Source organism: Bombus pyrosoma, linkage group LG6 (assembly GCF_014825855.1).
Source record: "Bombus pyrosoma isolate SC7728 linkage group LG6, ASM1482585v1, whole genome shotgun sequence".
Taxonomy (NCBI): domain Eukaryota; kingdom Metazoa; phylum Arthropoda; class Insecta; order Hymenoptera; family Apidae; genus Bombus; species Bombus pyrosoma.
Window position 1 is genome coordinate 13779896 of NC_057775.1, and position 27627 is coordinate 13807522.

A 27627-nucleotide genomic window follows, 5' to 3' on the forward strand; every position below is an offset into this window, starting at 1 on the left:
TGAAATTTGTATAAAATTGAGAAATATTGCTCTGCGATTTAGGAAGATTAATAAAAAGACGTAACAATATACTCTGCAACTATGTATAATACAGTAGATCACCTAAATCAATTTCTTAAAATATTAAACACAGAATTATAGAGAAAATACGAATAAGAAAACAAATTTACCCGTGAAAATGAACATATAATTTGTCATTCTGTAATTTGTAGTTCTAACACTTTCGAGGTACCACGAATGTTTTTACTTGGCAGGCAATAATTTTTCCACTATCAGTTACATCAAGTAGATAGTAGTTTCTTCTAATACGAACGCAAACCGCTTGTCACAGTTTTAATCTCATTATCTCCATTAGCGTGAAGAGTAATAAAAGACTTCACTCGCTTCTACCCAAAGAGTGTTCACCTTTTAACGCAAGCTAAATGAACAAAAGAGTTCCATTGCGATGCAAAAGGATCACGAGTACAAGCCCGTTCCAGTAATTACCTGACTATTGTAATTAATTCACGAAGCAGTTCGTTCCACGCGACTGCATCGAAATCTCTCGCTTCCACCAGCCAAACTCAACTATTCACATTTACAATTTTTATGACCCGTTACAACGAAATCCTTTTATTCTCCAATCACACGGTCGCGTAATCCATACAGAAAGAAAATTTCGAATAAACTGCAAACAATATTATAAAGTATATTTTACATTCTAATAGACATATCGTAAATAGGAAATTCTCAAATGAAATATATTTCTAAGGATTTCTTCGAGCCTAGTTTTGTTTAAACGAAAATTACCAATTATGCCTGCATTAACTGCATATTTATCATATTTAGTTTTTGAAATAGTATTAGGTAAACAATCCATCAAACGTCATTCTCTTAATGAGAAATTAACGCTGAAAACTCGCAATTCTTACTTGTTCGCTTTTAATTGGGAAATTAGTATCTGTGTAAAAGAGAAGAAGACAATTTCGGATTAATGATTATTTCTCCATTTCGTAGCGTATTCACTGAGAGAAATTTTAAATTATCACCATTCCATATTATTCCCTATATTATTCCGTATTGTTTTTGAAATAGTCGCTTACCTATTCATCTCGAGTCTGTTTCCACGAGGATATTTCCATCATGGCTGCGTTATGTAAGACAAGATAATTTCCTCTCGTCCTGCGACCGGTGCACAATCAAAAATTTTATTCGAAATAACGCGACGGGAAAAGTCGTAGGAATTTTTACTGGAAGGATTTATCGAGGCTGACATCTTCGACTGGAATTTACATAAGGAAGCGGTTGATCACCTCCATCGGGATACCGAACTGTTTGGATGCGCATCACTGAATATTAATTTATGATGAAATTGATACCTCTGCTTCACGCCTCTCATCTTTTTGAGTTACAATCTTCTTTAACCAATAATTTTGATGTATAGGGTATACCGTTCAATTTGCGTGGGTTGAAGACGTTCGTCGATAATGTACGAAATATTGATTAAAGATTACATTTTTTTAAAGGTCTTCAAAAGAGAATAACTTTATTTTTGTGTGGTCTATTTTTATTCTCGTAGTTCCATATAATCCGTAGTTATTCCGTAACTTGCGTCAGCAGCTGATTTCTTCTCAGTTTCGCAATTCTACAAAAATGTCATACTATGAAAATGAAGGGTAGAAGCTCATAAAAAAATGCTTTATTGAAGAATAAAGGTAATTTGTAACCATTATATTGCAAATTCTAATAATATATGAAGTTGATTCATTGAGATTCGAGCAGTGTTGTAATAGAAATGTGATTGCAGTCGCATTGTTGTGAAGTTTTCGATAATTTCGCAACATATCACTAAAGAAAAATGTCCCTTTCATTCTACGGCTCTAATTTCAATTCTCCTCCCCATTATTCATCAAACATTTTCGATTTATATCCACACATTTCGCATAAACGTGATGGAGAAACGAAGTTTCGCGAAAAAGTAAAAGGGGATAGGGTCGATTAAATATGGACCCGTTTAACCCAATTCGATGGTCATAGGGGCCAAACCAATAGTAGTAGACCTTCCCCCATTTAACGCGATTCGTGCATTGTGCAGGGGCCTTAACGGGCTTAAATATTCAAGGCACGCGCAGCTGCTGCCATTCGTGTGCCACACGTATGTCGTTCGTCTTGGCCGTAGTCCCCAAAAACAACTCGTCTCCGATATAATGCGCGCGAGAGTATTCACGCGGGTACTCTGCCACACACTTGCGTGAAAATTCTTTGCGGTCACGTCGATGTACGTCCGAAATTTTATCCAAATTTATGCTAAACCGTTGGAGAGTTGGAGGACCGAGCGGTCATCCTGTGGTCAGACCACGAATTTGTTGCGAATCGAGTTTGATCGAAGGGTAGTTGATATATGGCAGCTAAGTCGAGCTGGATCTTGTCGTCGCGTCGCTTCGGCTAAACGACAGGGACACGTTTATGGTAATCTATGCGAGTACTTTAATTCCTTGGAGCTTAGTTTCCTATTAGAGATTGCAGTTTGGGAGAAGAAGCTAATAGGATTGGTGGTTTCGATAGTGGACGCTGATGATTTCAGGGCTGCTGATCCTTGATCCTTTTAGAATTTGGTCGGAGGTTTCGGTGGAGATGTGGTTTGGTTAAGTGAACATAATAAATAGAATAAGAATGTTTCTGCTAATTTATTTTTATGAATATAACCGAGGAAATATTAAAACTTACGCAAAAATTTGTTTCACGCGATAAATATTATAATAAAGTATTAAACATAGGTGTAACTTTTTTTAATTTGATTGGACAGCCAGCATTTCTTGATTTTTGGGAAAGAAACTCTGCAGTTTCTGATGTCGAATCGATATTTTTAAGTACAATTACAGTTATGTGATTGACATTCACAAAGTAAAAGACAATGAATTATTTCGACGAAAACTAATCAAGAACCGCTAATGTGTAAAGACAATCAGTCACGACCGAAGTCATCCTCGATATACACAACAATTATAGTCATGCAGTAACGAAACAGTTAGCAAAATGGGGGCAGTGAACAACTAGAGCGTTCGATACTTTCAACAACGAAGGAAATCCTATATACTCTATAGCAGCAGAGACCAGTCTTAAAAGTCTATTGTACGGATTTTTAAACTGGTTCTCAGGGGTTACACAACAAGGAGTTCGTAAGGTTTCCACGGCGTGATCATTCGACGCGATCAGCTTTATACTCAATATATACACGTGATTTAAAAAGAATGCGAATGCTTTTGAATGAATGAAACAACGGTAACAAAATTATAATAAATAATTTAAAATTAAAAAATTACAAAATTCGAAAGCTCATGTAGCTACTTAATTACTTAAAGATATCGTAAAAGAAAATTTCAACAATTTTCCGTAATACACTGGTACAGAGAGTACAGTGATTCTGGCGAGGTTTGAAGCAAATTTAAAACAATGAAAAGAAAACATATAAGAATGAATTCTGAAGGCGAAGCGACGCAGCGTGCATGCTTGTTTGACAAAGCAGAAACACGTAGGCTGTTCGATTCGGTGTGTGCAGTTCGTGCAACACCTGGCCATCGAAACGCAGAGAAATAAAAGCTGCTTCATCGAGTAACCGCTTCGAAAGTGTTAAACTTTCTTCGGCATTCCAATGAAGTGTTTCCAGCCGCTTCGGTCAGAATGTAAAAGCACTTCGTAACCAGTATCGTTATAGAATCAGCAGGGTAGTTTGAAAGTATTCGCAAGCCAATGCAGACGTGAAAATTAGAAAAGAACCCTCGTTTTTCTTCCTGTAATTGTTCCTTTGGATTTTTCATCTCGCGTCAAATTATAGCATTTAATCATTCGACAATTATATCCTTACTGAAACATAAATTTCGAATACAGTGGTTAGTTTATCGAAACGTCGGATTTGAATTTTACATTTATATCATTTATCACATTTATTAATCATCGCTTTTTTTCTCGATTTTAATGTCTGGCATCATAGATAATTAAAAAGAGGAATAGAGAATAGTTGGAAAGATATCATCTAGAGGGTATTTGCACTTTTACATAATTTTACGCTTCGAACAGCCGACATCTTTCCAGCATGCAAAGATTTATCAGAATATTTAAATGGAAATGCGTGTTCGAAAAATTTCAATTCGAATGCTTCTAAGAGTTTGAAAATTCAATATTATTTGATTTAGTTCAAACAGACTTGTTCTTTATGAAGCAACAGATAACAAGTTGGACAAACTAGCACAACTCGACTCATCGACACCCAATAATCGATACAATATACTTAATGCACATTGAATTAACCATTCCATTTACGCGTAAATATTGCGCATCCACCCCACTCGTAAATAATTTTCATATACGCTATTAAAGAAACGGTATCGTAAACGGTTTCAGAAAGCTCCATTTCCTGTGTTCTTAATAACATCGTGAGACGATCATCTCGTTACATAACTACATTTTCTCATTCATAGGTGAACGGGTTTAGGCGGTCGATGAGGAGTCGATTAACATAACAAGCTGGCCGTTTGTTCACGTCCTAACGGGGTACGGGTATTATCGAGGTCATCGTGATGAAGCTCGAAGCTACTTGTTGTCGGGGTGGAAGTATCGGTTTCCTCTCTGTTGCCAACTTAACTAACAATAAGATAGGAACCCATCGTAGAAAGTAGGGAACAACGAACGAAAACTCTAATCTTGCTCCACTGTGCTCGTATACACGGAAGAAGACACTCTGTACAGTTAATCGACTTGGAGGCCACATTGCCGATAATGAAGTACGATGTTGCTGCACCGAGCCAGCGATCCTCGAAAGGTTCGTTTGCGCGGCGTTTGTTGATTTTTCAAATGGCCGCATCTTTAGTTCGCAGACGCGCAATCACTTTGACTTGGCTGTAGAAGTTTCATTGGCTGTATGGGATGGAAAACAAACGAAACGGAAACGTGAAACGCCCTGTGCCTGATATTTCGTTAAAAATGAAGGATACACCGTCGTAGTTACGTGAAACGAACTCGAAAGCAAGACCGATCAATGATGTAAATTGGAAAGCAGAGAAGAGCGAGGATATCGCGAACGTTCTTTCTTAAGAATTGACGAAATTTACACAGAAAGATAAGGTTGATCAATTGAATTTCAAACAGATACAAATTCATTTCCTTTTCGCTTCTGCATTGCATCTCGGTGATTCTGAAAAATAAACGTTTCCGTTAAGACGGCAAACAATTAAATACGCGTCTTACGAACTGTTTCGTGGTTACACTACACCGTAAGGGAATACTCAATCGTAATCCTCTTTCGATTCTCCAAGGGTGTTACAGCGAAACCACGTTGTAGAAACGTGGTATCTATTCGTGTTACCAGCATCCACTAATTAATTACTCGTCTATATGAAATCATCCACGCGAAGAGTTACAATTTAACTCAACGAGGATTAACAGCAAAAAAAATTACTGTCCTCGATACTTCATTCTCTCTCTCTCTCTTTCTCTTTCTCTTTCTATTTCATAATACCACCGCGCGTTACACGCGCGCAGCGTTCAACGTTTAAAATGCTAATAACGAGGCTGTTAGCGTAATGGCACGGCGTAATCCGGACGCTTTCGAGCGGCGAAATCTCGCGTGTATTTAGCCTGGACTTGGAGGTAGACGACAAAAGCCAGTCAGCCGCGACAAAAACGTTTAATATACGTAATTACTCGGCCGGATGCAATGACCGTTCTCGGAAACTATCGATCTGCGCGCGAAATTATGGAAAACAAGGATGGAAATCGGCTGGAAAAATGTCACCCGATCGTCGCTGTCGTAGAGAGGCGAGAAACACGGGGGCATGTTTTCCACGGGGGTTTATATATCGGCGCAGCTGGTCGAAACGCTCGTTTTTATATCAGTCGGAACGATGGCTCCACAGGACGAAATGTAAAACGAATACGTGGCTACCGTACTCTTCGATGCCAGCCACGCTTTTGTCATCGTCGATTAAATCCGCTTCATCGAAGAATAATTACGATCGAGAATATCGGTCGTGTTGGATCATCGATGGCGAAATGCGTCAATCTTCCGACCTATTTATTCCACGGAAAATAGTTCGACACCGCCTCGAAAGTAGTTCGATAACGCATCCTTCCGGATAGATTTTCAGTCAGCTTTTCCTCTCGATAATACGCATCCGTCTTCTGCGTTTCGCCATCTGTACGTGTATTGTAGCTTACGAATGATTGTTTGCGAACTTGTTTTTTGATCTCTGAAAGGCGCAATAAGGACGCTGTGCTTTTATTAAAAATAAAATAATGGTAATAATACGTACTTGTGTCGTCATTTTATCAAAAAAGTAGTATGCAAAAGTATTCGCGCTTATTTCTTGTCTCATAGAAGTAGTCTTGTTCCTGCTATATTACTATGTTCAATGATATTGCTGCCTAGTGGTTCTTCGACTGATACCTGTTGTTACGTCTGAATCACGTTCGTATCATCTGTCGTATCTGTTTCCCAGATTCTGAATGCGATTTCTCAATCCTTCTATCAATGTTTCGATGTCGCAGCTGATCGACTCGGTGTTCAATCTATATTTCCTATTATATATAAAACTACGTCTTTAGAAGTCGTTTAGACATTCCATTATATAATACAGCAAGAAATATACTATAAAAGAAGCTATAGAATATCTGTTCTTTATCCTTACAAACGATCGATTATTATATAACTGTTCGCAATACGGTTAATCAAGTTTTCATATTTTTTACTTTCACGTTACAGTCGATTCGAAGAACCATCGAATGCAACTTCCGCCAAATTACCAGGCTTCTCAAACGTGCAGTAAACGTAACCACATACTGCTGCTAAAATGTAACCACAGAACAACTTGGGCCAAGTTGTATTAAGCCATCTTGATGTATTAGCGGGGCACCACCACTGGCCAGTTTGATTCTGATCGGCCATTAAATTGAAACTCGGCAGAAATAATACTCATCGTTCCTAATTCAGCGCGTACCTCCACATATGGACAAGAAATTAAGCGCTGCAACCGGCTAATGCATGTAATTGTAACGTTATAAATGGACCTGAACCGAAAGTAACGACGGCTTTGTTAATCGTCTTTTTCTCGATCAGTTTGCGTCTTTCTTCGAAATAGCTTTGACCTGTACCTCTCTTTCTCTCTTTCTTTCTCCCGATTGAAAGTGCAATGAAACGCGTTAGCGGCGTACACTTTAATTTCAAGCGGAAAGCCGAGGAATAACTGTGGTTTCAGCATTTTTTTTTTTTTTTTTTTTCGTTTTAACTTAAAGCAAGGTTTAGTGGATTTTTTGTCAAGAAAGGAACAGAAACGATATCGAACGGTGTAATTTAACGCTAGAGCCACCGAGATAGACGAAATGAACGATTTCTAATTTTTAATAGAAATTTTATAAGTTCTCCAGAAAATTGAGAAACGATTCATTTTTGATAGATCTGAACCAATTTTTTTTTACAAAATATATACATGAGAGCCTCTATTTCTCTTTGTATTATAATATAATATTTCATTTTGATCTACTTGGTACAAGTCCCATAGTTGAGTCGTCGGTAGCTCTACTGTTAATACTTCGCGATTCAATCGCGCCCACGGGCATCTTCGTGTGTTCGCAGCGCGAGCACGACGTGTCTTGGAAGTGATATTAAAATTTAGATTAGTGGTGCTACGAGTGTAATGAATGATACCGGTTGAACGAGAGCAATTCACGAGAGCTAGAGGCGAGGGTGAGATCGAAAAGTATTAAAATGTAATTTTATATTCACGTCGCGGTTCGTTTGGTCATCTTTCAAGTTCTCGCTCGGGGTTTGTAAACGACTTTCATGGTTGTCGTACTCTTTCTGATTTATGCTAGGGTTTGCCCTATTTATCTTACGTTTATCCGTGACATTTTATATTATTACAACTCTCTGATTCTGTGGAGGATATAATTAATAGTGCGGAATGGATCACTCAATAAATTCTTTATTATACAATCGTTATGATTAATTGGTATTTGCGGTTTACAATCCAAGTCAATCCAATCGTCTGTTATTCTTGAAGAGAACCAACTTTTCATCTAAATTCTACCGTATATATGTAAAGATATTTTCACGTGACTATACATATCTAGGACCCAGAATGTGCTATACTCGGTTATTCGTTTGATAAATGTCAATAAAAAAGAAACTTTCAGTGAAGACACCAATAAGACGCCGAACATACCGAAGACCTATAAATCAACAAGTATCATCCCACTTGCCTATCCTGGGACCGCGTGTATTCCCGCAAAAATGCGAGCGCACGCCTCGAATTACGTCGAATACTATCCTGTCGAAACGCGAATTGAAAAATGATAGACACGCTCTCTCTGCGAGCGGAAACTATGACCGCAGGAATTTAATATCCCCGTTGAGCTCTCTGTATACAGGTTGCTGTATACGTTCCCAAAGAACACGCATCGTTGTCGTCGTCGATGTCGTCATCAAATTTATATTTCACCGGCTGGCGTAGGACCAGCAGGTGCCCATAGTAGTCTGTCGGTTATACTCGTTCGAATCGACATGGTATACGTGCATTTATCTATGTGTGTGTGTGTGTGTCTGTGCCGTAGGCGCGCGCAAAAGATGGCAATCATTATAAATAACTTAGCCGACAGCGACGTCACTATAGTACAATGGGGGCTGCGCTCGCGGGGGAAACGGCCGCGATAAATAACTGGGTAATAATAAAAAGCCGCGCGAAAGGGGCCAGAGATCGGTCGTTCGGTAAAGGAGCGTTATTTCCGACGAACGGGAACGAATCGGATAATGTACAGGGGCCACGGACAATGCGTTGCACACCGAGGGAGAACCAGAGAGAGAAGGGAGAGAGAGACAGAGAGAAATCAAACCGCGCGTGTCCCACGGAATCCAAGTCCCGATATTAAACGCTGTGGCGAGCAAGCGGTTCGGAAAATCGTGAACGAGACCTGTGGACCGTGGAACCAATGACTCAACTCCCCTCTTCCGCAACCAATTGGATCCGAGTCGAACGATGCGGGAATCTTGGTACTCGCCGTGTTCCTTGTGACGTTTATAGCTCGAGCCAAAGATTTAGGCCGCTCAAGGTCGCTGGTCCCCACTACTCGGACCATTGGAAACGATCGCCAATTTTATGATCTCGTTAGGTCCTTTTCTGCTTGTTACTAGCGTTACGAGTATAGGTAAATGATTTTCTTCCCCGTTTTATTTGTCTCCTTATCGTTTTACTCGTCTCTTCCTTCATGATACCATGATATAGGTGTTTATGTTAAAAGAATAAAGAGAATCGAATTTCTTTTTGTGCGGTGAACGTTGGTTATTGAGCACAGCGAATTTAGGATAAATTTGACGTTAAACGTCCCCGAAGAAACCTTAAGAATAAATTAAGCCTCATCATAGGATTCTTTCCGAAAATTCAAGCGTTCGCTATTGAAGGTTTAAACCGACTTCAGAATCTGAAAAGGTGCTTTCCAAGCGTTTCAATATAATCCATTGAACGGAACATGTTCTCGAGGAAACTTTCGTTCGGCAAACTTGAAATTTAAACTCGAAAATTACTCAAAGTTCCGGAGGTAGGTAGAGTCTATCGTCGAACGACGAGGCGACAATCAGTTCTGTGGAGAAGTCTGCCAACAGGTAAATACCTTTTCAACCCGTAACCCGCTATGTTTGTTTCAGATATTGGGTTTATTTTAGCGTCTGTTAACTATTCGCGAGCTATCGAGTATTCCCGGCTTCCAACGCATTGCGCGCAGAATTCATGGCTGAATTGAATTATTTCGAGGACGAGGCTAATGAACTCACCAAGGGATTAATTGACTCGACGTTTAAGCCGTATAACGGAGTGCGGTGGAAAAAAGTTGAATGGTAACTCGTCAGAATATAATTGCCGCTCGCGCATACTTGCGAGTTATATTCAGAATCGAAACGGGGCCGTCTCGAAGTTAACGAGTCTGTTTTAAGTTCATTAGCGCCCTGTTTCTGATTACATCCACCGGCAAGGAATTGAATATGCATCGACGATGTTTCCGTTTCTAATTAAGTAAATCTGATCGCTGACTCTAGCTAGAGGCACGTTCTTTCCAGTTGATTTTACCTTTGCTATTTGCCGTTAGGCGGCTCGAAGGATGTTGATACACGATATAAAATCTTGAATGTGCCAACTTGCAAGCTGAAATTAGACCAGAATATATACTGATAGCGCTCTTTTACCGTACGTAATCTTTGTTTGTATTTATCGTGTACGTTTCTAGTTTATTAATGAAAGAGGAAATATCATGGGTCGACAGTATCAGGCGATCTTACTCGACATAATTAAACTGTGAGATTTAATTTTTTAGAATACGTAAGTGGATATACGACTTGTACAGTGTAGAATAGTGACGGATTACAAAGATATTTAGATCATAGTTTTCTCAATTATGTAATTAGTTTCTTAATATGAAGTACTTTTTCGTTAAAGAGAGAATAAATGGATGCATGGTTGAGCTTAAATTAAATCACCTTTAGATCAATTTAATTCTTTACAATATTCACTGTGTAATTAGTGAAAGCTTACAGGAAATGTTGGTATATTTTCGTGTTATCTTTCACTAAACTGAAGACAAATTTTAATAATTTCGAAATAAATTCGTCGTGGTTATGACGTGATTTGAATAACAGGAAAATCTTAGTTCGTTTGAAAAATAGAGAACTTAAGCGCCAGATAGCTTTTATTTTTGGATTTACGTGGAACAAATTTTTAATTAAAATTAATTTGCTGTTAGTACGTGTAAAAGTATAAAGTGACGCTGTAAATTGTAATTTTACCTACTTTTTTAAGCAGTGAACAACGGTAAATATTGCGTGACAACTGTGTATAAAGTATGGTAGAAATGTGTAGTGTAAGCTTTCCCTAACAACTGTTTTGTGTTCCTTGCCGCGCGGTTTTGAGGATACCAGTGAGAACACAAAAAGAATTAATGCTCAGGAGGCGAATCCATTTTCAACGCTTTCCCCGTAGCTTTAATCATTAACGCTCGGTCTTTCTAACTTGAAATAAAATATTAAGCCGACGTGGCGCTGCATCGCGGAAAAATAAACCGATAAGAAAAAACAGCTTAATTTATTACACGGCGTTCTCTTACGAAAATAAACACTCGGAGACAATTATTTCGTCGAACGATAAATCAGACGTGCAATTTAAAAACTCGCATATTTTACGGTGATATATTCGCATTACCATAACTGTCTACAATATTTATCATATCATTTCTACAAGACTACGACCGAAGTTAATGATATCAAAGTTAAACCACATAACAGTCATGCAACGATGTAAATTTCATACGTAAAATATTTTTCCTTTGATTTGACGGAAAGAAAATACATATATCAGCTGGACTTTTATGCACTTGCTGTTGGTTTATTATAAAATGCATATTATATTTTTTATTCTTGCGTAAGAGATAGCGCGTGGATTCTAACACTTTCAATACCGGTCAAATGTTACAAAAAAAAAAAAAAAAAAAAAGAGAGAATAGGTCGTACAAACCGCAGCCCATTTTCATCATTTTTTTCAGCTAACTTTCACTTCAGTATTTTATCCAACTTCCACGATCGAACCGCGTATCCTTCTTACCCTCGGCACAAAGTAGCACGATCGGTACTTCGTAAACGTTTCGATCCAACCCCAGATGAGATAGCAATTGAAGTAAAGCGAGGCTCTTTTACCGCACGTCGTGAAATCCTAATATCTTTCGTAGAAAACGACGATGTTAGAAGAAAAGACAGACAAGACTTCGATCTTTCGAAGGGCGGTGTTTTCGATTTTCGAAATGAAAGGGCGCCGCTTTTCAATTCCAATTCGGTCTGCTTCGAATGACGCGGACGACCAGCTGCTAGGGAAATACGCGTCGATTTGCGTGCAAATTACAGCTCGTTGTTCGCGGCCGAGGCTTTCCAATCGCGCGCACGCCGAGAACAGCTTCGCGGCCGAAACCTCGTTCCGGAAATTGCAATGTATCCGGTCGGCGAAGTTGCCGACCGTGTGTGTGCGCTTTGCGCGAAAGTAATTAAAGCTTTCATGCTTCCGGTCCATTGCCGCGCAAATTTGTTGCGTCAGAACTGACCCACTCGCTATCGAGGTAACCGTGCGCGATAGAACCAAAAGTTTCGATCACCGTGTCAAGGAACTAATCGCTTTGTTTCCTTATCGAGTCGAGCGATACCGTGAAGCGATTGAATTCTCGAGCACTTTTTTCTTTTTCGTTCTGTCAAATCTGGGATATTGTAATACGGTACACTACGTTCTTAATTTATGAAAATAAATATAAATAGTTTGTTTCAAAGATTATATTCTGGTTAAAATATAAATTAAAACACAGTAGAACTCCGTTTATATGAACTGAACATTTTTATAATCGGAGTTTATAGGATAGCAGCCTACTAATTGCAATTATGATTTTTCGTTAGTATAATAGGAGTTCACGTTCAGATAAACATTGGTAGGTTCAACCCAGAGAAGTTGGTTTAATGGAGTAGATTTCGTTCAAATAAGTGGAGTTCGTGTAAACGAAATTCTACCGAAGCATAAATTATTAGAGAAAATATTTCATTACACTACATTTTTGCCAGATATATACTGTTACCTTCATATTTCAAAGAATTATCAATATTCTCTAATTAAATTGTAAAATAATATATATTCGTCGTCGAATTACAAATTCAGAAACAAACATCAAATTACAAATTCACAGATATATCTGTTCGAATCTGTTCTCGAAAAAACGATCTCTATTTCGCGTTGTCTCTTTTGACGTGACTCGAACAAGGTAACAATTTTCATGCCACGATTGCTAGATCGATCGGCCGAGTCGGATCGCGGAAAAAGAACGAGTTTGCAGAGGAACGAGAAGGGGGAGTTGCGCGTGGAATTTTTTCGCACACTTGCTTTATTGAATTCGATATTGCATTTCAAAGTAATCCTCTACCTATGTGGTTCATGCTCTCGACCAAAACATTTTATATCATGTTTAGTCTATGAAACGTTCTTTGAACGTTTACGACAGTTTGCAGTAATTTACGCCACGAAAACGAACGTTACGTCGAAAAATCGGTATAAAGTATATAGAATCCTTAGTACATAGACTAAGAATCGTGGTTGGATCGTTTCGATAAAAAATCAATTTTCCAGGAAAGGACAATGTGAAAATTCGTGTATCGATCTTTCGGAAGTATCGTCTCACGTAGTACCTACTCTTTCCAGTATTTCCGAACGATTCTGCGTGTATGTAATTCAAATATTGGATCAATGTAATTGCATCGGGTGTCGGCGGCAGAGGTAAAATTTTGTTCGACCGATGAAATAATTTCATTCTGGAAGCATAAACGTTTGCCTACGTACAAAGTCTAAACTCACCGCTGCAACTTCTTAATTTCCTTTTTCCTTGCTCTTTCTGTTCGCTTTTCACTAGCGTAGTCCGGAATTATTTGAATTTATTTATCTTCAAATTTTGATCTCGACTCCCGTTCTTTGATATAAATATTTCAGTTCTCGAATTCTTACATTTAAATTCAAGAATTCGCTGACGACCTATGTATGTACGATACAATATCTTAAACATAAAAGTAACAAAATACTCGGCAAATTATGTAAAGTTCGCGTTTCAAAATTATGACTTTCCATCGAGAAACTCCTCTCGTGAAAAATCGACTCTGTTTGAGTTACACGGCTTGTTAGCATAATTGTCACTCGCTGAGCTGTCACTTTTCGCCGATTTAGCGTCGCGGCGTCTCAACTTGGAAGCTGAAGGAACAGGAGATATCGATTTAACGAGTTGGGAAGCGTAGACGCGAAGCCAGACACGTCTACTCACCCTCGTCCCGGGTATCGTTTAAACTGGAGCGAAGCCCCTTTCCGATGTCTTAACCGGAATTTGGTCGCGGCGAAGAAGGCGAACAACCTCGAGGCCGCTTCATTTATATCTACCGTACGTGTTCCACGTCCCGTGACTCGTTTGAGGGATTTGTCTGTACCGGGGAAACAAAATAAAGGTTGACAAACATCCCCTTAGTCCTAGCTCTCGAGATTCAAGAGAACCGTCGAGGATAGATTGGCCCGTGGATTGCTTTACGACCTCGAAAATAAAAGGATATTTTCGTACGGCTCGCTTCGTGCTTTTAACGTGGAACGTGTTACGGACCGAGCGTGGGATTGCTCGTGTGGATTATGGGGGATCAAACATTTGGGTAGGAGAAATTTCGGATCAGCCACTCGGAAAATAAACTGATCAACTCTATTTTCTGGAAGAGTTTCTTGATTTTAAGTATAACGATACGTAAAGTTTAATTCTTCAAAAACCAAAGTGTTCATTTTGATATAGTTAATCAGATTGATTTCCACATGGCTCGTTTATCGAAGTAGTTTCCCGAGAATTTATTTCAGTGGATATTCGATGGTTATTCTATTGATTAATATCGATTTATTTTTGCAAACCAAGAAGGGAAGGGAATATTTTGAGAAACAAAATAGAGGTTCATATATATTTTACAATGTATTCAAGTACTATTTCGCGTCTATATAGTTTACATTGTTTACGCAACATTCTAATAAAATACTCGCGCATCGAGTCCGTTTCAATTTCTCAAAGCATAGTAATTGAATCAGTTGCTCAGGATACCCTTCATTGTCTATTTTCTTAGTAAATTAAGTTGCTTCCGGATTCTGGTTTCATATTGAGCGAAAGAATATCAGAATCCTCCAGATGGATATTGTGTTCAGAGAATCGTGTTACGCGATCGAAAGTATCTTGGAAAACTCGAACGAAAGGTAAAATATCATCATACGATTCTGGATGTTATTGCTTTAATTTACATAAGTTTGCGCTATGTCGTAAACGTTGGTATAATCTCTTGTGGAAAATTAGTTTTCCGAGTAACGTCATATCCAGAGGCATTCTGAAAAGCATCGTTTCATTTCGAACCGAATTACGCCAGACAAAAAGCATTACTGAGTCTAAGCAGCGACCGTCGAGAAATTATTCCTATTAATCGTCCGCTTCCTGCATCGATGCTCCTATTCATCGTCACCGTACGATGTAATACAGTTCGTGTTTTAAATCATATTAATCCATATTACGATTTAAACCATATTAGGACAGATAGAAACGAAATAGAATTGATTAACCATGACGTAACCATTACTGATGTATCAAATTTAATAACCTGTCCATTTGATCTACTTTGTTATATCTGCAATATTTACATATATATGCATCGTAGTCTTCCTCTTTATGTCACACTAGAACAGCTTCAAATAAGGGTCGAGACACATTTGACAATTTTGAATGAAGTCTAAAGACAAATATACATTGAGTTGATCATTATTATCTTTGTCGGTTCATATACATTCTCAAGAAAAAGTCAATTAACTCACTATCCTCCCTGATCAATCTACTCGAAACTTAATTTTCAAGTCCCTTGAACACCCAAGGGAATGAAAATCGTTTCGTTATTTTCGTTGTCCAAATACCTCAGCTTCGGCCTCAACGCGTGCGTTTAAAACGAGAAGTCAAATCGAATATCCGTGGATGTATTAAATAAAAATAGTTTTATAGAGGTTGTTTGTTGCTCTGTTATGCGTTCGGTGCGACATGCAATTAAATCTCAAGGGAGTCGGTCATTTTGTTGATTAACGTCTCTGGCCGATTTGAACGCCCACTGTCTCGATAATTACCGGCAACAAAATTCAAGGCGAATCTCGTTGGACGTTTTATCACCGGACTTGAACCACGCAAAAGGAGAGAGGCCTGGCCATCGAGAAGAGTTTGGAATCCCATTTGGAACAGATGCAGTCCAAGCTGAATTTATCGTCGAACCAAAGGAGCACGAAGTCCTTCGGGCAGTTTTTCCTTTCGGTGACGATTAACACAAAGAGCGAACTGGCTCGAGCTTGCTTTAGTATAATTATCAGTCTCAAAGAAGGTATAGCCGGTTAATCGGTGGAATTGATCGGTGAAGCGCTAAAATCGTCATCGGAGGTATGGGAGGAACGTTCGCGGTGGCAAAAGCAATTTAAACGAGCGAATGGCTGTCGATCGTTCGACCGTGCGTTGCTAGTTAATAGATCCTGCTCCTTTTCAGTGAACGCTTGATGAAAAGTGAACGAGACGTGGATACAACGAGTCCAAAATCAATTGCACGTTCAAGGTCGTCTCGTCTTCCTTCTTTTTCTGTCTCACCGTCTCCGACACGTTTTCACTGTTATCTGATACATTTTAAATTGAGAATGCGTGTCTAAATTTCTCGTCGTTAAAACGAGTTATATGAGAGAAGTGTAGAGAAAAAGGAGGTAAAATCGGGATTAAAGTTGTTGATCGGTACCGTGAGATTTATTCCGTGGTATATCGTGGCGTGCACGCTCATAAAATGGGTATTATATCGAAAATATGTTCGATCTTTTATTGGATCGAATCGTAACTCTATCTGTTAGAGTAAAACAGGTTCTACTGGAAAGTTACTTCTCACGTGCGAGTACTTCGCTAAATTCTAAATAAAGTTCGTGCGCTTATTTTTATACATTTTTGCAGATTAGTAAAATCTTTCGAAACTATAGCAAAGAATTATTAAATACACGAATATAACTTAATAAGATATCCACGTTTATTTATAAAAATATTCTCATTCATCGTAATTCCCAAATAAATCTTAAAGCATTAAGCATCGGCTTATTTTAAATTTCATTCCTTAGGAAAATTGTTTATTAATTGTTAAATAAAACATTCTAATTTCTCTATCAAATGAACGGATGCATGTAGAGAGACAGGGCATATCTTCTAGATTGATTTAATCGTCAGCGGCTGTTTGTCAAGGATGACGTCGAAATGCGGGTGGCCTGTCATCCCTTGCTCTCTGTCTTTCCTGCGGAACATGCTCTTCTCTCCCTGGGGAGCCGGCGACTCGATTAGGCTACTTATAGCTCGTTTGTCAACGCAATCGCTTTGCACCGACTCTCCACGGATCCTTCCTACTGGTATCCTTAACTTTAACGAATCCACTCGAGTTTTGAAGCCAAGAAGTTGTCGCTCTTAAGCTGTTTTCCAGAAAAGTTTGGGAAAGTTAGAGAAACAGGAGCTCGTTTGAACGGAATTTGATTAGATCTTCCTTGCATCGAGAGCCTTCTAAGTTATGTATTGGAATCTTTCCTTTGCAGCAAAGTTTCTGAATGTTTTTGCGAGAGAAAGGACACGACACAACAATGCTTCTTGATTATATCTAATTTATATGAACTTCTTCTTGATATTGTCGGAAGCTTTTCAGAGAATCACGTCATCAGTCTTTCTACTATCGATAAACGTACACATGTAACACTCTACGCGCGTTCATAAATATGCAATGATCACGTACTTCGAACCCATTGCAAATAATTTTATCCTGCTTCGTGCTACCATTTTCCATATCTCGTAAATTCTTTAACGAGCTATAACTACGATCATTTGAAATTGAACGAACAATTTCCTCATTCGTAAAAAATCTGTCGAATTTGTTCTGCTTAATTATTTCTGCGAGTTATTTTGAAGGCAACAATCCAATTGAGATTACATCGTGATTACAATGTGCCATATATCAAGACACTGCATCATCAAGATGTTACTATCTCTACGACTTCATTATTCTCGCTCACCTCATTTTTGCACCTTCCATCTTTTATCATTATCGCGATACGGATTGCCACCTGGAGGCTATACCGTTTCGAACTAATAAATCAATCATCCTTTCCACCCGTCCGTCCAGATCGTCGACAAATTCATCCTCCGGCTCCTATCCCCGTTATATAGTTCGCTTTATGAATGAAACATTATCGTCCGTAAACGATAGCAGCTCGATTCGACGCGGGCCAAAATGCCGCGCCCTATCGACCACGGCCTCGACACCTGCCAACTGCACGGAGTCGATAGTAAGACACGTTAATCGAGCCGAGTATCTGCAAAGGTCGAACGTGGAAGTCGATTCGATGGCGTGGGAACGGGCCAGAACTGGATCGTTCGTGAGAGACGTTAGGTTGTCATCTTTGAGAGCTTTGGTTGCTGATCTGAAGTAGTGGTGCTAGGGCGTATGGTCGCGTTTTCAACGTCTGGACACGTTGCTTTCCAGAACGATTCAGGAAAGTTTCTAGTATAGACGATTATTTTTGAGCTACGAGTTATACAGTTTGGCACAGAATTACCTGTGAGTAGATTGCAGATTTTTATGCATTTAAAATTAATGCACTCTTTGTAACAGCTTATAGATAAAATAAATTTCTGGTTAAGAAGTCTAGCTCTCCATGTTCATAAAAATATGGCATTGCATGAATGTTCGTAGTTTCTTTATAAGAGTGCAACTCTTTATTTTCTTTATGTTGTTATACTGTTGCGAAAACCACGAATCGACTCCTTTATTTTTCCAGTAGCTTTGAACTGTACGTACTGCATGTACTCGTTCATTTGTTTTTCATATAGCCAACTGTCCAATCCTTTAATTCTTCCCGATCATATTATCTGTTTCAAATTTCAATCCATTCTCTGTTAAATGTGAACGAGTTGTATAAATTCCGAACGACATAAATCATCGCGATCGAGCAATAGTATACATAGAATCTGAGCAAACACCGTGAGAAGTTACATAAACAGAGTTTCTTCTACGTTTCTCCAGGAAGCAGACACATGCTTACACCAGGGCTCACTCTTGAAAAGACGCGATAGTCGGAAGTATAGCGATCCCAGTCGTGGTCTGGTGATAGCGAGAATTTGATAAAATACAGCCATGGCAACTAGCGGAGAAAAACCATAAAGAGCACTCACGCGTGGCGGAAATCCGTGCACATGGAAGTTAGTCAAACACCAGTTCAGACAGATGGTAAAATAATGGCTTTTCCGGCTGGGTGGGCGACCGGGACTGCCGCGAGGTCAAAATAAAAGCAGCCTCGGTGCCGCTTTGATAGAAACCGCCAGCCGCGTTAGGATTATCAAATACCGAGAACGCGTGCGCGAGTTCACAGGCTCCTTGGCCAACGAGAAAAATAAGCGCGAGCCTCTGAACGATCTCTCGCGGGTGTTCTTGCGACTCGAGGGCCTAAGGCTGGCTGCTTTTTTACCCGCCTCTCCTATTTGCCGATTACAAAATGGAAGAAAAAATAATTGATACACGGAGAGTCCTTTTGGAACTCGAACGCGTGATTCTTTTGTAACAACTGTCGTTTTAACAAAAATAACAGCGAAAGCGTTGCTAGGTGCGATTCTTCCTCAATTTCAATTAGGATTTCAATGATTTCAAGTTTAAACTTATGCCAGGAATTGTCTTGACTGCGTATAATGTTCCTGATTCTATGCATATTTTTAGCGATATTTATTGTTTCGTCGTACCTGATTATCAGATGATATACGACGATTTGTTTTTATTTATTAGCCGATGAATTCTTTATTTTTTTATTGGAACGAGATAACGTATCGTCATTCGGATTCTACGTATAATTTACAAAAATTAATCTGTTTGTTTCATTTAAAATTCTGTACACGTCGGAGAATATTAAATTACAAAGAAATAATGATTTTAATCCATTACAAAGATTTTATGTTGAAAGTTGTTGGCTTTAGAATTTGAAAGTACAGCTGAAAGGCGAGATAAATGTTGCGGTTCTTCGTTTCTTACGCTATTAAAATTCAACAGGCATTCCATAATATTCCTTATCGGTTCAAACAAATGCTAGCTTTCAAAGCAGCGGAGAATGATCAACGAAGACGACATGGGAAAAATAAACAAGGAATTAAGACATTCGTTACAGTATCGAAACAAGCTTCTACTGCCTCAATATCGTGCTTCTAGTATCACTGAAAACGTTGTCGTACTAATCTGACAGCATCATCGTTCGTATCGACAACTAGATATACAAGCGTCCACCTGTTAATCGGATTTATTCCGAGTCATACGCGTGGCTCTCGCGAAATACCGACAGAACGGTTAGTCTCCTCTTTTATTTTTACACCGTACCGTGCACGTTGCAGAGAAACGGTCGGTCGCCGATGGACGACGTTTGTCGAAGCTCGAAGAAATTAATTCCACGCTCTGTCTGATTCCTCCACCGGTCGTTCCGTTAACGAATGCGGTCGCTCGTATCGTACGACCAAAATACCGACCGTGGTCCGGTCTACCATTGTTTTCATTCGTTCTCTGCCGATTCTTTGATCGCGATTGGAAATCACCTGAAACTTTGCCATTTTTTCACTTTAGCCTTCGTCTTAACATAAATTCACGTTATCTTCAGTTGAAATGTTTTATTTAAATTTAATTTATTCATTTATTCATTTCTCCAGATGTGTTGAAATATTTAGAGTTCTCGCGTTCCTTATTTTTTAACGCAGCGTTTTACGAAATAATAACTAGATAGTTTCGTTTGGCCAAAGAAAACATAGACTGTGCAAAGAAGAAAGATGCTAAAAACTTCGATTTTCTTCGATTTTGATATAGTAGACAAAACATTTTATCTAATGTCTATTACAAATATATTTCTTGATACAGAAGTTCTTTTCAAGGAATTATCCAATTCTTAAATCGTGCAGCGTCGTCAACGTTGCAAATTCATATCATCTGCACTGTATCTAATATTTCCATCAGCAGAATCACACGATCGCTCGTGTTGCATCATTAGAAGTATAAACTTGCTGAATGGCAGAACATCACCGCTGTCATATCGCAACGACATGACATTTCTCGTTGGCGCTAAGCTCGGTTTGAAACATGAATTCACTTCCCGGCAGACTTAGCTTGCCGTTGATGTATCGGGATCAGTCGCGCGTCTCCGTTTCTTTTCAGCGACGTGACGCGAAAATTTATTTTGCCAGCTGACATCCCGCGGGACCAGTCTCGTTTTCGTCGCCTTGGTAAAAGCATTGTCTCATCGGAACTCTTATCGTGCCTCCTCGCCTCGTTCACGAGGCCACCTTACGAATTGGAACACGCCAACACGAAGAAAACGTTCCTTCTGATAAATGGTTCAAGGTAAATCACTGGAGGGTGGATGAACTCCTCTGGCGTTCGGTAAAGTGAAGGCCGTTTAAAATGGCGTTAAAGTGTTTCGTCGGAACCCAAGGTACGAGGTATTTCATTTAATACCTGTTTTCAAACGTGCCATATTACGTGTGCGATGCATTTCTTGGGAAAGATGCTGATGCAGTTCTTGGGAGATGTTCGGTTAAAGTATATTAGACTTCTTTTTAGTATGCGAGCCAAGTTGTTCCTATTTTCTTCTTGAATTTTTATTTTCCGCAGTATTGTACGATTGCGTCTTGTATTCGTATTTTCCTCCCTTCTTTCGTCTAGCATTTTCCATCTTTTATGAGATTAATTTTTGCAAATTGGCTTCTGGGTTTAAACGTGGAAAAATTAGTACCTTTAGAAATGAAACAATATGTTCCAACGGATAATAAATGTAAGTTAAAGAATACAAATTCTATATAAAAAAAAAACTACAAGACGTTTTGACTATCCTCGTTCGTTGTTTAGATCGACTGAATGTAGAACGAAATTTGGCTATCTACCAAACTCTTATTGAAATACTAAATACAATATTAGGTATAGCGATTTTTTTTTAAATGATAAATTTCTAAGATTTATTTCTTACGGTAAAAGTGCACATACCATTACTCAGAGCTATGAAACGAGAGAAAGAAAATGTTTTGACATTCCCATGTTCAATAGTTTCACCGTAACGCTCGTCTCAGCAATATACAAGAGTCGAGCAAAGCTCATAATAAATCCCATAGGTGTTTTGCAACTATCTGTGTATACCACGCCCTCCGTCATCGGATCCTGCAGCAACTTAACACGTCGCTCGCCGAACATTTCGTATCGCTAGCACGTACGATGCCGCTTTGACGAATCGAAATGAACGATGCGAAATGTTGGTTCTCGGTACAAGCCATTCTCATAAGCAGGTGTGGAAAACGGGCGAGCAAGGTTGTCTCAGAAGGTTGGTTCAAGGTTGGTTGGTCGTCTTGCCGAGAACGAAACGTGAATGGCTGAGCGGCGCCAACCTGGCGCGCTCGCTATTCTCCGCTCTCGCCTTGTAACGTGGAAATCTCGAGAATGCCTAAAAATATACACCGTCGTTTTGGTGATTTTTATCTGAAACAACTCGAATCATAGTCTGTTTGTGCCGGTAGACAGGTTCGTTTCCTCTTTGGAAAGTGCGAGGAGTAAAGCGAATATGTCTCTGCGGGAGTTTAGCGAGCTCGTTTATGGAATCTAAAGTCACCTATCCACTGGTCGAACAAGCAATTCGCGACCGTTCCTTGTAATGTGGATAGATACGACTACGCAAACGTTTAAAGTTGTCTAAACTTATCTCACGTGTAATTCAATCGTTTTCAAGTATCTGAGTGTTTGCGACTGGTATTAGAATTTTTTAAATTTGAGTTCATTCGAATTACCTGTCCGTATATTTCTGCGAATAATTGCCCTGTTCGTTGTTTAACGTGTAAATATATGCGTTTACCTAGCGTACTTGACTGCATAAATACGTATAAAATTGTGTATTTCGGCGAATAGTTTATCTAAAGCCGAATACTTTCTTCGTATTTTACAATCATCGAAATTGGTTTTATTTTTATTCCCACACATACCACAATACTAATACTAATAATAATAATAATAATAATATGTGCACTGCAGGATTGGGCTTTATCCACGTGTCATAAAAATTTATTTTCTCTCGCTGTGAGGATCGACGATAAAATACACACACACACATATATATATGTATGTATTTTTAATATAGAAAATGCACCCAAGAAGTCAGATATTAAAAAATCTTTTTTCTCTTTAAATTGATAGATGTTTTTCAATAATAAGTGACAAAATTAATTATACACTGTGAATGTTAATTTATTAAACTAACTTTGTTCGTCGTTACATGCAAATTTATCCAGATGTTGGCGAATAATTTTAAATATTGTAGACAGTCAACGGTTACGCTGCTTATGAGTAGCGGCGCGAGCCGTAACACGATGCTGTTTATTGTAGTAACTGTACTGATAATCTCGTCGATTTTACACAGTGTAAGAAACCTGGCGAGCGGCGTGGAAACGCACCGCGATAATTAGCCGGTTTGTCTCGAACGTTTTTCCTCGACGAGGCTAAACGCACCGTTAGCAGGTCTGACTTTTACGTTCTGTGGAGGAAAACGTTGGTTAGAGCCTGTCCGGAGATTTAGCAAAGAAACAAGATGAGAGGGGGGAAAAGATTCCAGTGTACGGCGTCTTACCAGCGTCTTTCAGTTGTCTAGGCGCGCGCTTTGAAGTTGAAAACTGCTCTTGGTTATGCTGCGATCGCGTATTAACCGGTTGCTCTTTGCGGTTATACGGAAATAAAGGCTTGTGTTAATTCGAAGAACGGAGAAGAGGTTTAGAGAGTGGAAGATACGCCGGGTTTCTGACGAGAGTCTCTTTCGAGAATCGATATAGAAGCAAGTTACATGGAAATGTAAAGAAATTATTATCACTGTTTGCAGAAGTAGTGACGAAGAGTTATCGTTCATTCATTCATTGTAAGGGAATTATCGATGTTCGAAAACTGTAAATTTCAATGTTCTAGAAAGTTGGAATATTTAAATATTTGAAATTTTCAACATTCGAAAATTCGAAAGTTAAAACGATTGACAACTCGAGAATTCGAGAGCTTGAAAATTTAAAAGGCAAAATGTCATACTTGGAAACGTTCCGCAATAGTCGGAGAGAAGCCTGTGCTTCATCATCGTTTCCAAAAAATTCGTACACCAATCGATACGAATGAAGTAAATAGTCGGCAACGTGAGAGCCTACTTCATTTGTTTATATTCGAAACAGAACGCATTTTACTGCTTTTTCACCAATCGATGTATCGATATCGTATTTCCGGAGCTTCGCCGTAGCCGAATATATCGATCAGTCGGATCGTCGCTGCTGGATACGTTGCGTGCTGCAGGGAGGAACTACAGATTGAAGAGTGCGAGCGCCGATCGAGAGCTTGGTCGTGGAACGTTCGAAGATAGGCAAAATCGCGGCGCCTGTTATCGGATCCGACGTTTTGCATTGTTATCAAACTCGACTACTGAAACTGTCACAGTCGAAATATTCGTCGGCCCAGCTAGAATTCGAGTGAAAATGTTTGTGCAATGGTATGACACTTCACTGAAATTTGCCGACTCTGTAAGAGCGTAATTGTGATGTACAAGTCCGATCAATTAATCTCGAAATGGAAAGTCGTAGATTGGATGGGAAAAAAGCAAAATTTAGTCACGAAAGTTTAGATCTTCATTTGTATTGTTTTTATACGTATGGAAGTGAGAACTGAAAAGTTCCCTAATTTAAATCCAACCACATAATGTGTCTCGTTTGTGAATTATTCTTGTCAATTATTAAAATGTGGGAGGTTGCAATTCAAATATGAATTGAATGACATTCAATTTAAGAGAAGAATAAAGTGGGACAGGAAACAATGAAATTATTATACTTCGTTGTCTAGAACGACCAATTATGAATTAACAAGAACAGAGGAGATATCTTTAGTGTTTCTATTCTATTTCAAGTGATTCTACTGCAACTCAGTAAAACTTTAAAGGCATTAAAAGATAGATATGAAAGTTTTGTTATTAAAATATACGTGTGGTTCTACCAATTTAATTATTCCCTTATAACCCAGAAAAACAATTAAACGCATTAAACGACGTTAAAAGATATTTATAATCTTAAAATGGCGCGTATTGTATCTTGTCCACCTAAAAGCGAACGTACGAGCTTTATAAAAGTGAAAAGCAAATAGCAAAAAAAGAAAAACAAAAAAAAAATAATAATACGCGAATTAAGTTGACGATAGATCGTTTGTGCGTAATTGAACGCAGTGGCATCGGTTGTGCATCAGATTTACTTTTCATCGCGCTTAATAGCCGCGGATATCGCTCGAAATTGAGCGTTATTTTCCACGCTTTTAACAATCCTCGTTTCTGGATACGCGTTTCCAATTAATGTCAATTATCGTCCGACTATTGAATTCCGGCTCCGGTTACGCATGCTTCCAAAAAATTATCGCATGGCAAAATCAAAGGCCGATAAATTCATTAAGCGAAACGACAAATCGATAGTCGTGACAAGTCTGCCACGAACGCATTATATCGTGCTCTCACCGAGCATTAATCGCACTCACGTATCGAACTCGTATTAATCCTAGAACTAAATTTACAATTAGAATTTCCAATGAATCGTTTACGTTGTCTGCCATCGTTCGCATTCCCGTGAAACAACTTGTCTGTTACACCCTCGGGCGGATCGATTCTGTCACATTTGTAGGGAAGCCAATCGTACCACGTATTTAGTTAACAGAACCTCTTGTACCTTGTCAGATTGTTGGTTAAACCGCGATCTTTACTTTTTGTGTTCGGTGAAACCTCGGAAGGATTCAGTTTATCTTCATAGAGATTGCTTCGAAAAATATTTTGAAATTTATTATTATTACTCCGTTAATCTAATCTACAGTACAATTAAAGTGGAAGATAATAGTCATTAATTTGTCATGAAATATCTGTGCTTACACGTAAAAGTTCCATTTGGCTACATTACAAGATTCGTTGTTCCGCAACGCGTGCATCGATCGAGCCGCTCGAACCCCATCACAAACGATATAAACTCTTACCCTTCGCTGTCAATAGCCCTTTCCTTAACCCCTTCGGGTAAACCATCTACTCATCATGCTCGATCGAGCGGAAGCCAATAGCTGTCGTCAAGGATAACCCGGATTTAGCGCAGCGACTGCCACTTCATCCGAGCTTTTCTCTCGAATCGATCCTCTGGTTTGGTTCGGCTAAAGGCGAACGACGTAAAGGACGTCCCCGATTCTAACCGCCATATTATTTTCTGTTCACAGGTTCGGCCAGTTCAACAAGGACGGAAAGCTCAGACCACGGAGCCACGGTTCCCTCGTCCAGCCAGGGAAACGACGGATTTCACTGGCAAAAACCGCTGACGATGAGCTAGCGACACGACGATGAGGAGGATGAAGCAGCGCGTGCTGCTCGCCTGGCCATGGTTGTGGCTGTGGCTGTTCGCGGCCACAGCGGGTTCCCCGTCTTCCGACCCTTTCGCGTCGACCACGTTTTCATCGTCAGCCAGTAGCAGCAGCAGCATCAGTAGCTCGAACGCCAGATCGTTCTCTCCGACGCTACCGACATCCACGTCCGCGTCGTTCACCGAAGACTTTCCCTTCCCTCCAGGTCACAAGTTCCGCTTCACTCTGCCGTTGTACAATGTGTCGATTCCGGAGAATTCGATCGGCAAGACGTACGTGGTGCCCGAGGAAAGAATGGGCATCAAACTCGCGTCGCCCGACTCCAATCTCGACATTCGTTTCCGCATAATGAGCGGCGACCGCGACAAGTTCTTCAAGGCCGAAGAACGCACCGTCGGTGATTTTTGTTTCCTGTTGATTCGGACTCGAACCGGTAACGTTGACGTGTTGAATCGCGAACGAAAAGACCGTTACGTGCTCGAGGTGCGCGCCACCTTGAATAAAGGCGACGGAAAAAACCGGGTGACTATCATGGAGGCGGACACCACGGTCGTAGTGACCATCTTGGACACGAACGACCTAAACCCGCTGTTCTATCCGACCGAGTACGAGGCAACCATCACAGAAGACACGCCTCTGCATCGCAGCATACTCAGGGTAATAGCCGAGGACGCCGATCTCGGCAGGAACGGCGAGATTTATTATAGCTTCGCCGAGGAGACCGATCAGTTCGCCGTTCACCCGGTCAGTGGGGTAATAACGCTCACCAGGCCGCTCAGGTAGGTCCGCGTAATAGAATTCTCGTGTTTCGTTTGATGAGCTTGAGGATCGTCGGTCCACGCCTCGAGATACTCGTTTGCCTGATCGTTTACGATGCCTTGCGATGCTTTAGGCGGATCTTGTCATGTACTTGGACGGGTTCTTATATTTCCTTCTTTTTCTTTTGATACGACGTTATGCCGAATGCGTAAGGAGAATGTGAACATAGTAACGAACAAATCATTTTTCTAATTTTTGCATGATCTTGATTGATACTCGAACTTCTTGCTTACGACGGGATATTATTTTCCAAGGGTGAATATTGAATCATGAAACATACAGGAAATGCCTCTGAAATAAGCGATTGCAGTTTGCAAGCGCGTTAGCGTTGAAGTTGAAAAATTGACTTTTATCTAAAACCTTGCAACAGAGTTGTTTCAGAATCAATGGTACATGGCATCCGTATAAATTCGTTTGTAAGATAATACTCCATTTATCTGACCTCTAATTGGCGGAACATTCTTCTCATTGCCGAATTTACTGAATTTCTAAATTCGCGCTATGTAAATCCAAATGGCTTCAATTATGTAAGATCCTGCAATTCTACTCAAATTACGAATCAAGGTATATTTGAATTCAGTTATTCCAATGTAAACTCTGGTTATTTGAACGAAAAGCTTATGGGCAAGGGAAATTAACGAACTACTATTACGGAAACTTCAAACCATTCAGTTATTTGAACTATTTTATCTTCAAATGTAATGAAATAAATAGAGTTGGACCGTAATTTCTCAATTATCTATAGATTGGTCATACTAAATCAT

General features: G+C 39.5%; 1 protein-coding gene across 12 annotated transcripts in view; it reads left to right on the forward strand.

Annotated features, from left to right (window-relative positions):
- LOC122568651 (fat-like cadherin-related tumor suppressor homolog) overlaps window positions 1-27627 on the forward strand; it is a 496717-nt gene that overhangs the window by 131669 nt on the left and 337421 nt on the right. For all 12 annotated transcript variants that reach the window (XM_043728621.1, XM_043728626.1, XM_043728623.1 and 9 more), the window contains one exon: window positions 25904-26823. In XM_043728621.1, the coding sequence (XP_043584556.1) occupies window positions 26024-26823 (800 nt within the window). In that variant the 5' untranslated portion in view covers window positions 25904-26023. The remainder of the gene's footprint in view (window positions 1-25903; window positions 26824-27627) is intronic.